The 12,061-nt window shown below is 38.0% G+C and overlaps 1 protein-coding gene across 1 annotated transcript; it reads right to left on the bottom strand.

Annotated features, from left to right (window-relative positions):
* Nucleotides 1–5,249: 5,249 nt before the first annotated feature.
* Nucleotides 5,250–10,338, bottom strand: LOC141349732 (vitamin K-dependent protein C-like). Its single transcript, XM_073853690.1, has 9 exons — nucleotides 10,143–10,338; nucleotides 9,694–9,777; nucleotides 9,418–9,575; nucleotides 9,317–9,341; nucleotides 9,127–9,237; nucleotides 8,674–8,814; nucleotides 8,423–8,541; nucleotides 8,211–8,328; nucleotides 5,250–5,875 (listed from the first exon to the last, which is right to left on the bottom strand). Exons 2-9 carry the CDS (start codon nucleotides 9,764–9,766, stop codon nucleotides 5,316–5,318), a joined length of 1,305 nt encoding a protein of 434 aa, XP_073709791.1. The 5' UTR covers nucleotides 9,767–9,777; nucleotides 10,143–10,338; the 3' UTR covers nucleotides 5,250–5,315.
* Between the last annotated feature and the right edge of the window lie 1,723 nt (nucleotides 10,339–12,061).

Below are 12,061 nucleotides of genomic sequence, written 5' to 3'. Positions count from 1 at the left end.
TACTTGCCACATAAGAAAAAAACTGGACATGAATATGAATTTGAAAGATTTTATTGGCATATTTGTTTTAAATTAACATTTTTATCCTTCCGCGAAACTTTGCACAGATGCATAAAATGATCGTAATACCTTATTAAGATCCTCTGCTTCATACTTGTCTGTCTCCATTTTTTTCTGTTATAGCCAGTCTTTGAGAAGTTTTAATGCCCATTCTGTTTTTTTTTTTGGTGTTGGCTTCGTAGCTGTCATGTTCTATGTTGTCAAGTTCAGTCTCAGTAAGCTCTCTGTGTCTTGTTGTTGTTCGTTCTTCTATCAACTTTTTAAATGTTTTGTTTTTTCCGTACATGTTAAAATTAATGTTAAAATGTTTCATTCTTAATTGTGGTTGTCCAGTGTTTGTCACAAGATGGCGCCAAACAGTAATCTTTGTTGGCGCGGAGCGATTTTACTCGTAAAAGTAGTACCGGCTATGCGTTATTACTTTGGAGCGGTTATTATTTGAAAAGAACGAACCTGCAAATGTCTCAACTGACCAATCAGAATCAAGCATTCCAGAGAGCCGTGTAATAAATAATGTTAATGCATTCTTGTTGTCTTTACTATACGAATACTCCATTCAATATATAATACAGCTCATAGCAATTTACAAAATGATTTTGAAAGAAAAGCTGTCAGCACACACCTCTTATTGAAAACATAAACAGCTTAACAAACATTTGGTAAAAAAAACCTGAAATGCATACACTGGTCTTATAAATAATTCTACAGTGGCACAGTCTGAAATTTTTTCGTTTTTATAACTGTTTGTACATAAAGAGTTCATAAAAAAGATACACATTGGTACCAAAAAGTGCATATTAGTACCTCAAAGGTACATATAAGTATAAAATGTATACATATATAAGATCTTTAGATAAGGAGATTATAAATATGAATGGTGCTATCAGGGGATGATCATTTGAGATGGTTTTGTCGCTCTTTACTTTCTAAACTTGCACCTTTACCGTTGCGTCTCTTTCTCGTCTTTCTACCAACAGATGTGTGTACTGTGAGCTAAGGTTGTGTCAAACTACATCGCTCCAGATGCGCACGCGTCACTGATATAAACGCGAGTAAACTTAAACTTTATAACAACTAACAGCATTATGTGCGGGAACTCTTTTCTTTATTTGGCGGCACAGTTTCGTTGCGCACGTTTGGAGAGACTTCTGCATGCCAGAGACTCTCAGCTGCACAAGCACAGAGAGAGCGAGCACGCGCGCGAAAGAGAGAGAGACCTGCACCTCACTGGTGCTTATTATGAAATTTCAAAAATTACTCTTTCATTTGTTGGTGGATTATTTCCTGTTTCTCTGTCACACTCAGTCTAACATGCAGAAATGCCAAGTTGACAACGCGCATTTAATTACATTATGCGGAATAGAAAAATCTGACTGTTACGTCTGACATTTTATCTCACGGTAAGTTACCACGGACCAATCAGCAGACATGTAACGTGAAATTAGAGTGATTGACAGAAAACCTGACAAGTTACAAAACAAAATGACATTTTCAGCTCATCATGAACTTGAACATGGGAGGCCCTTGAACTTCGGAGGCCCCTGGGCGTAAGCCCGTGCATTAAGGCGGCCTTGCATATCTGCCTAAATGGTACATATTAGTAACTTTTTAAAGGGTGCGGCCCTACCTGATCTCACAAATTTCTGTGAAATAGTCATGCATTATTTTGCTCAGTTTTGCGTGACATTGTCACGTATTTCCACAATATTACGTGCCCCTGACACGACTTTCTTTTCTGTGACAGTTTCACGTATTGGTTACTCAACTGTTTTTCCTGTTTATAAACAATTGTCACTTCGGTTTGGGGTTATATTTGCTGTTTGCGTTAGGATGTCACTTAAAGGCATTCCATGCAGTTTGACGTTTTTGTCAAACAGCGACCCCTAGAGTCACTGGGGAAAACTTGCAACTGTCGTAATTTCGCACGCCCACTCTGTACATACCTGTAAGGATAGTGTTGGGCGTGAGATGGACTCCGAAGATAATGACCAGGGAATGTTTCACAATTTCATACAAATATTAGGCTACTGCATGTCTACTAAACTACAGATGATGGTAATAGGATAATAAGAAGTTTATGCCAAGTGTAGAGTAGGCATATAATAATAAAGTTGCCTACCGCGTTTGCTGGCTTATTACGTTTTTACAAGATTGCAGCTTAATCACAAGTAAACAGTCTATAGTCTAACGTTATGTCTACTGTATAATTTTATTTGTGTTTTAATTGTAATGTAAACATTACAAAATGCATTGACAAAGTTAATTGTATACGTTGCATTATTTCATAACATTGGCCGTTATTAGTTGGCCATAAGAAATCGAAATTAGACAAATGACTACGTACACATCACAACACAACACTTGAGTTTAGATGGCCAAAAAAAACATGTAAGAGAAACGAGTGTTTGTTAGCAAGTCTGCTAAATGCTCTTATGATCGTAAGCTAGCTAGACCCTTGTTGAAGTTATTTTACTGGTCTAATTATCAACACTGGATGAATGAACAGCTTAGTAAAAAAATACACACTACAAGCAAGCGCAACCACATACAACATAGACCGCAAACAAATTTACAAATAAGAGATTTACTTACTAGTCTATCAACAAGATCGCCAGATCAGCATCCCTTTTGCATCAAGTGCTGTCTATTAGCTCACGCCAACGAGTAAAAACCTGACCGAGTGGGACTCTTGTCCGGTTCCTAACTCGGTCAGATTCTCTTTTTCGCTTTCTACTCTCTTCCGAACGGGTTTTCTTAGCTGTTTCCCTCATCGAGCATCACGTCTCAAATGCGCACGTGCAGTTGTTGTTACAGGCTTGTTTGACTTCATGCAGCGCCGCAGGAACCGCCAGCCGGATGACGCCAAAGCGCCGTCTCGGATCATTCTCGCGGCACTTTTACGTCATCCGATTGCCGGTTCCTGCAGCGCTGCACGAAGCCGAACAAGCCTAACGTGTGTGACGTCGTTGCCGTAAAGCAAGTCGTGATTCTCGCGAGATTTGTCAGGGGCGGTTCTCTCAAGCTTGCATTGCTGGTTTTGGTAGGGGCGTCCTTCCCGAGCTTCAACAGGGGGATGATTCGCCATACTATGACTTCGTTTACCATCGAAATGACTTTGAAGCTGTTATATTAAGGTAAAATAACTGCATAGTGTGTCTTTAATGTATTGGTTTATACAATTTTTTCGTATGCTTTTTAAACCATCGTCGCCTGACGTTAGGGTTAGAGTTGGGTTTGGGTAAGGATGTCATTTTATGTAACAGAAAGTTGTTCTAACCCCAAACCAAAATGACAATTGTAAGAAAATAGGAAAAACAGTTGAGTAACCAATACGTGAAACTGTCACGGAAAAGAAAGCTGTGTCAGGGGCATGTAATATGGTGGAAACACGTGACAATGCCACGCAAAACCGAACAAAACAATGCACGACCACCTCACGTATTTTGTGAGATCAGGTTGGTGCGGCCGTAGTGACTGGGTACCATTTTTAGACCAGTGCCTTTCTAAGAAAAACTGTTGAGTGATTACGCTAATCAATAAGCTCTTGTTGAGTAACATGGTCAAATAATGCCATCTTAGGGCTTTTCACACTGTGCTTAACCCTGTGTGATCTTTATTCTAAACCGCTCATTTAACCCTAGGTTTTACACTTGTAATTTAGAAGCGGGGTTATCCCTGAAATTAACCCAGGGTTATGAAACCGTGCTCTGATGCAGGGATAGCACCCCTTTTTTGGGGTTAACCCCACACTGCGGTGCCAACTGCATGCAGTGTGAAACGAAGCAGGGTTAGAATGCTATGACCGTAATTAAACACAGCTGAAGCATCTAATTAAGGTGTTCAAGGTTGCTTGATAATTAAAGACAAGTATGTAGGAGCATGGTTGGAGACTCCTGACCCAGGGTTTAGGAATGCACAGTGTGAAATGTCAGATTATGAATACCCAGGGTTATCTCTTAACCCCTGGTCAAGTATGAACAGTGTGAAACTTGAAACAGATGACCCAGAATTCCATTAACCCAGGGTTTAGAATAACCAAGGGTTAATTATTTTAAGTGTGAAAAGCCCTCTTTGTTGGTTGACTGCTAGCCTGACGTTGTCATACTCAATTCTAGTCAGAATTTGAGTCTGATACCGCTCCATTGGGCTATGATTATGGGGCGTGTCTTAACCGAAAAATGCCTCTGCACTCAATTGGATAGACCTACGACCAGTCAGAGCAACGGAGTGTGTGACGTATGTTGAAATGGCATCTTTTGCAGCCTGACTGAACTGCTAGTTATTTCGCTACAATGACACTAACATTGTGATTATACTAAGTCTGAGTTAGTGAACGTACATCAACACCTACTATGTTTACAACATTTCATTTATATCACAACATTAAGTATTTACTAAGTCATACAGTCAAACTATCTCTTACCATTTGTACATTAGGTGAACTTCATCCACGACGATACCCATTTAAAAAAAAAAATATGGGTTTTGTTTTTGCTGTCTGTAATTGTGCATCCTCAGGAATATGTTCAGATGCCGAAATCTGGTTAAAAGCTAAAGAGCAAACATTGTACTTTATTAACCTTTTAAGTGTCACCCCACCCTATTGAGTTAAATCTACACTTTTGGAGCTTTCAAACAATATACAGTTTGTCATGATTAGATAAGAATTCATATGCAAACATTGAAGTGAATGTAGTCATCCTGCTGGTGGGACAGTGACATTTAGCAAAAAATAAATTTTTTGAGGCACACTCTCTTCATAAATGAATCAATTACTCTCCCTACATAATTTATTTTATAAAACACTGTTGAAATGTCTATTCTGGAGGCTTAGACCTTTCCAACGATATATATAGTTTGTAGTGATAGATTACAATTTACATCAACAATATTAATGCAAACTTAGGTGTTCCGTATTCGGGACGGCGACGCTTAACAGTTTAACACTGTATTTTAGCAAATGAATTTCCTATCCCTATCCTACTGTAATTATTTGTTACTTTTTATCTATGAAGCAATCACATAGTAACATTATTCATGTTGCAAGATTACTATGCAAATGTATGTTAAACTTCATTAAAACACAGAATGTGTTTAGTGACTGTCAGTCAAATTTCCTTTACCATACAGACAATGAAGTAGCAGCATCATTGTGCTTTACACATAAATCATTTTACTAAGAGTGCACATTGACCTCTTTGACAGATTTAATTTCAATGACAGGTTGAACAAGAAACATGTCAGAGACCTAAACTTTAAACCTTAACCTGCCCCTGACGAACACTATCTATCCAATCCAAATAGCTGGACACTTTAGTGTAGATGCCCAGTTTGTCTCTGTGCCCACAGCCTTCTCCCCAGGACACCAGACCTAACAGGAACCATGTATCATGAAACAGGGTCATCATCGGACCCCCACTGTCTACTTCACAAGCATCTTTGACCTGGCCCAGCACACCAGCACATAACATGTTTTGCGTCAGATTGTTCATCATATGCTTGGAACACTCTTTGGTGTCTACAAGTGGAATTTCAATGAAGTTTAAAGTGTCACTGTAACGATGATCTGTCTCATTTTTTTTGCCCCAGCCAGTGACTATCGTCAGAGTGCCGTTGCGATGCAGCACCTGCTCTGCCAAGTCGTGGCTAGGAAGGCATGCTGGAAGTATGTAGTTTGAAAATGTTGCTGGTCCAAGTAATTGCAACAGAGCTATGTCATTGTGCCGTGTGATAGGATTGTATTGTGGGTGTGTGAAGTGCTGTTTCACGGTAATGGTCTTTTCTGTTCCTTCCGGCCTAAACCGGTCATAGTCACCTGGAGAAAAAGAACATGGTTAAAAGTTGCCATTTAGTTCATACTGCTGGTATTTTGGTTTGTGGTAGCAATAACTCTTTGCTTTATTGTTCTGTATTTCATAACCTTTAAAGCAGTTTAGGAACTGCTTAAGCTTTTGCCAACTTCACCCCTCAAACACATCACCATGTCAACAAATAAATACAGCGTCAGTGTAACAAATGTAAAATTATTACTAATGAAATTACTATTATCCAATAGATTTAGAATTCAAAGAAAGTTACAATGCCTATAAAATCCTAAATTCAATATCTCAGAAAATTTAATATTACTTAAGACCAATACAAAGAAAGGATTTTTAGAAATTTGGGCAAAGTGAAAAGTATGAGCATGTACAGCACTCAATACTTAGTTGGGGCTCCTTTTGCCTGAATTACTAAAGCAATGCAGGTGGCATGGAGTCTATCAGTCTATGGCACTGCTCAGGTGTTATGAGAGCCCAGGTTGCTCTGATAATGGCCTTCAGCTCTTCTGCATTGTTGGGTCTGGCATATCGAATCTTCCTCTTCACAATACCGCATAGATTTTCTATGGGGTTAAGGTCAGGCGAGTTTGCTGGACAGTTGGGATACCATGGTCCTTAAACCAGGTACTGATAGCTTTGGCACTGTGTGCAGGTACCAAGTCCTGAAATCTGCATCTCCATAAAGTTGGTCAGCAGCAGGAAGCATGAAGTACTCTAAAACTTCCTGGTATACGGCTGCGTTGACCTTGGACCTCAGAAAGCACAGTGAACCAACACCAGCAGATAACATGGCACCCCAAACCATCACTGACTGTGGAAACTTTACACTGCACCTCAAGCAATGTGGCCTGAGACCCCGATTTCCAAAGGAAATGCCAAATCTACTTTCAAAAGAGAACACAACCCTGAACCACTGAGCAGCAGCCCAGAAGTGAGACGCCTCCGATGCTGTCCGCCGTTCAAGAGTGGCTTGACACAAGGAATGCGACAGCTAAAACCCAGGTCTCGCACACGTCTGTGTGAAGTAGTTCCTGAAGAACCGACTCCAGGTGCGGTCCATTCCCCGTGAATCTCCCCCACATTTTCGAATGGGTTCTATTTCACAGTCCTCTCCAAGGTGCGGTTATCCCTATTGCTTGTACACTTTTTTTCTACTACATGTTTTCCTTCCCTTCGCCTCTCTATTAATGTGCTTGGACACAGAACGCTGTGAACAGCCAGCCTCTTTTGCAATGACCTTTTATGTCTTGCTCTCCTTGTGCAAGGTGTCAAGGGGCGTCTTTTGGACAAATGTTAAGTCAGCAGTCTTCCCCATGATTGTGTAGCCTACAGAACTAGACTGAGAGCCCATTTAAAGGCCTTTGCAGGTGTTTTGAGGTAATTAGCTGATTAGAGTGTGGCACCAGGTGTCTTCAATATTGAACATTTTCACAATATTCAAATTTTCTGAGATACTGATTTTGGGATTTTCCTTTGTTGTCAGTTATAATCATCAAAGTAAAATAAATAAACATTTGAAATATATCAGTCTGTGTGTAATGAATGAATAAATTATACAAGTTTCATTTTTTTGAATGGAATTAGTGAAATAAATCAACTTTTTGATTATATTCTAATTATATTACCACGCAGCACCTGTATATACACAACCAAAATGCTGGGCTATTTTCAACCCAGTATTTGGTCAAAAAGAGATAAACCCAGCCTGTTGAGTTGTAGTTTAACCTAAGCTGGGTTGTTTTAACCCATTGTTAACTTTTTGATCCACTCCCCTCGGGCAGGAGGCTAAGAAGTGTTAAAACCAGGACAAAAAGACTGAAATGTAGCTTCTTCCCAGAAGCTGTGAGACTTACAAACGTATTGCCCTAGGGATTGCTTTTAAATTTTTAACTTGATGATTAATTTGATTATTTATTACAGAAGGTGCACTTTTAGTTATTGATATCCTATTAAGTTGTTATTTTAAAATAATTTTAGTCTATTAAATTGTGATTTAATTAGTTAATGTACATACTATGTTAACTTTATTACGCTGCTGGTCCTGAGTACATATTTCGTTCTCATGTGTCAACATGTACAGAATGACAATAAAAAACTACTACTACTACTACTACTACTACTGTTGGGTCAAATACATTATTGACATTTAATGGGTTAATTTAACCTGCAGGTTGAATATGCCCCTTTTTGACCCAAACAAAAATTTCCCAGCATTTTTTAAAGTGCAAGCATGGCTGTTTGGCACTGTAAGCATCATAAGCTTAATGTGAACTTAAGAGGGGACATAGAGGATAACACTGTCAAAGGATTGTGTTTCACAAAGATAGGTACCCAGTCTAACCCTGAAACGTGAGCTTGTCTCTAGGCAGTGAGCAGCAGTGAGAACCCAGTTTTCATCAATCAGAACTCCACCACAGTGAAACTTGCCCAAATGATTTAATATAAGGACCTGTGAAATTATAAATTGCATAATTATCAAAAATATGTCTCTAGGTGAGTTGATAACTGTTCAAACTATGTTTAAAGAAAATATAAGTAAATACCTGCCAGGGACTCTCTCCCTTTTTACTAACTGTACCTAGAAAACAAAGCTGTACCCCTTTCACTTGCTGTTTAGGGTAGGGTGATTTTGTAATCAGAATCTGCCCACATGAAGCCTCATCTGTAAATGAAATAGATTCACGAAGACCATAAAAAATCTGTTGCAAATAAATGTGCTTACCATGTGTATACTGTAGGCTATGTATTTTGTTAAACTGCATTATATAAAATGTGTGTGTTGACATAAACATACTTTTGGGGGCACAATTTCTAGCATTGTCTTGTAGTTGGTATCCTTTAATACAACTGCAAATGCGACCGAGACCATCCTCAGTCTTACGGCAATCATGATCACAGTCCCCATTGTTCACAGAGCAGTTAGTGGCTGTGCTACCTGAGGACAAATAAACAGAAAGCTGTAAAGAGATTTATACACCCTGACCTTTACGTCCCAAATCAGGCACAGCAAAAATCTGTCAAAATGTAATGTTTCACCAGTAATTTGTAGTTGACTACTCAACTCAAAAAACCTAGATTAAATAAAATAATGCTCTGTATAGTTTACACCACACATTTTGCACACACGAGTATGCATTTATGTGTGTTCCCTGGAAATCAAGGTCCTAACTTTTGCACAGCAAATGCAATGCTCTACCAATTGAGCTACTTGTGCATGGAGCTACATGAAAGTAAAAAAATAGCTCACGCAGGTCACAGCGTCTCCCCTCAAACCCAGGACTACAGATGCAAGAGTAATCCTGAAACAGGTCCACACACTTCCCATTAACACATGGATGCGAGTCGCACTGGTTTCCATCTAAGAGCGCATAACACATATAAATGAGTGTTGGTTATGATGACTTACAAAGATATTTTACCAACCAGATGAGACTAACCTAAGTACACTGTCCAGAATTCCATCTGCGAGTGGAAAAGATCAATTAGCGCAAAATAATTTCGAAATTAAACTATACGTTTAAATGGTAAAATGACCAACCGTTGCCTCTCTGGTGTTAAAGATTTCCCTCGCCTCTTCGAAATCACAGACTTCCTCTTTGCACTCACGTTCCAGTGATGGGGCTTTAAACTCCTCCATGAAAGTGTTTGCTCTTCTTGAACGCAAAAGCATGTGTGCTTTAGGGCTGCTAGAAAACACTGGCCAAAAACAGACCCGCAGGATACATCAGATTGTTTCGAGGATTAAAGCATTGATTCATTCACTTTTAAAACAATTCATAATCTAAATAAGCTTACTCTAGAGGTGTGACCTCACCTGACTTGCAGAGTGCCCTGTCCGCGCAAAATATAACCAGTAATGAAATATAAAGGAATAGGTTCCTCATCATGGCAATAGATTCTGTGAATACAACAAGACTGAAAATCTCCCATTTTAGTATGGATGTGTGATAGAACGGTCTTTATGATCAGGGTTCCGTAAAACCCAATTTAATTAAGCTTTAAGCTTGGTTCAAAATATAATTATGTTAATTTAAGTAAAACCCATTGGTAAATATTATTGAGGCTTTAATCTTCTGTTGTATCACAAAATAGACTAGAAATTAGAAATGTGGTAAAAAACCTGGTAGTAATAATTTTGTTTGTCAATTTAATATTTTCAAAAATGCATTGTAAGAACAACAATAAAAAATGTAACACCAATAAGAGTTTATTATTTACATTTAAACTCTGTCTAAAAAACTATAACACAAAAATCATTCTTACCGTATTCCAAACTGTTTAACAGGGACAGCTAGGGGTCTGATTTGTCCTCAAATAACAACTTTACTGGAAAACACATGAATACAAAACATTTAAAGGATTTTAACTTTAATCTGCCTCTGCTTTGTCAATAATCCAACTAGCCAGCACAGCATGAAGAGTCTATAAAGCAAGTTAACTGAACTCCAACAAACATTGCACTGTACAAACAGCAGCTACGATCAATCAGATTTGGAATTTCATTAGGGATTACATTAATATCATCCAAATGTTGAGCTGAATCCATCAGTCGATCAATATATCATGACTTCATGACTTAACTAAACTTCACATATTATTATTATTATTTACTTACATTCAGAAAAATAAGAAACCGAAATGGAGGATGTTATGTTTAAAGTATGTTAATGACTAACTATATCTGTTTACTAAGAGTCCACAGTCTGAATGCTGAATTCTCTCTCTGCACACATACACATACCCATGACAAGCTTATTGTTTATTCTCTTTGTCAATCACATTTTAGACACGTAACCTCACAAAGACTTCAATTTCACTTTTTCTCTGTCAATAATCTGTAATGAATGTTTATTTGACATTTAGTCAAAAGATCAAACACATTCTTAACCTGCTGAAACTTGTATGAGGGACCAGCTTGGTAGACCACCTTAGTCTGGTTTAAGTGTTTTTTTCTTCCCTTTTTCTAAATCTCTTTAATAATTTTTTAATCTCTGAATAGAATAACAAATTATTGTGTACAAACTGTCCTACATTGATCTTTATAACTCATGTCAACAAATCTATCCATCCATCTGAATTCAGATCATGTGTCAGTTACATAATGGGTAATGCATTCTTGTTCTCTTTACTACGTGAATACTGCATTCAATAATACAGCTTATAGCTTTACAAAATGATTTTGAAAGAAAAGCTGTCAGCACACACCTCTTACTGAAAACACAGCTTAACAAATAATTGGTAAAAAAACAGAAATGCATACACTGGTCTTATAAATAATTGTACAGTGGCACAGCCATTTTTATTAAAATGATAAACACTCTTAAAATTTAAAACGTTTTGACGGTTTTTCCTGCAGCATCATTTCTTTTGCAGTGCAACACATATATTTCTAACACATAACTGGAATTTTAATCTCCAGTTCATTCTACTTATAAATGGTTCCTGGCTGTCTCTGGAGTGTACTCCTTCAAAAAATACACCTTTGTACCTAAAGATTTCATATAAAAAGGGACACGCATTGATACCAAAAAGTGCATATTAGTACCTTAAAGAAACGAAGCAGGGTTAAAATGTTATGACCATAATTAAACACAGCTGAAGCAGCTAATTAAGGTGTTCAAGGTTGCTTGATAATTAAAGACAAGTGTGTAGGAGCATGGTTGGAGACTCCTGACCCAGGGTTTAGGAATGCACAGTGTGAAATGTCAGATTATGAATACCCAGGGTTATCTCTTAACCCCTGGTCAAGTATGAACAGTGTGAAACTTGAAACAGATGACCCAGGATTCCATTAACCCAGGGTTTAGAATAACCAAGGGTTAATTATTTTAAGTGTGAAAAGGCCTCTTTGTTGGTTGACTGCACTTCTGGATACAAACATGCCACTTGAGGACATGTTTCTGTCTATGAATGTGGAAATGAGGGTACATGATATAGCAAGTCATCTTGTAGTATGCTTCTTTGTATTGAGACCTTGCTCCAGTGGCTACAGTTTCCAATGTGCTGTATAATTCATAAAGAGGGTGTCCTAAGATTTTTTAATAATCTGTTGGCCCCAAAATAGTTTTTTGATGGAATTTACAGCTGGGGTTAGCAATAGAAGCCCCAAAAACTTTTGGTACATAGTACACCATTTAAAATATAAGCGTCTACCACCTTTCCAAACATACAGTAAATTGAAC

Source organism: Misgurnus anguillicaudatus, chromosome 2 (genome assembly GCF_027580225.2).
Source record: "Misgurnus anguillicaudatus chromosome 2, ASM2758022v2, whole genome shotgun sequence".
NCBI classification, from domain to species: domain Eukaryota; kingdom Metazoa; phylum Chordata; class Actinopteri; order Cypriniformes; family Cobitidae; genus Misgurnus; species Misgurnus anguillicaudatus.
Note: the sequence above shows the minus strand (reverse complement) of the source record. Positions and strands in the feature narration are given on the sequence as shown.

Excerpts from the sequence above, each read along its gene's own strand:
- LOC141349732 (XM_073853690.1), bottom strand. The coding sequence starts at position 9,766 with ATGATGAGGAACCTATTCCTTTATATTTCATTACTGGTTATATTTTGC. Across the intron at positions 9,238-9,316 it reads ATTCTGGACAGTGTACTTAG|ATGGAAACCAGTGCGACTCG; the intron begins GTTAGTCTCATC and ends ATGCGCTCTTAG. Across the intron at positions 5,876-8,210 it reads ACGTTTCAGGGTTAGACTGG|GTGACTATGACCGGTTTAGG; the intron begins GTACCTATCTTT and ends CTTTTTCTCCAG.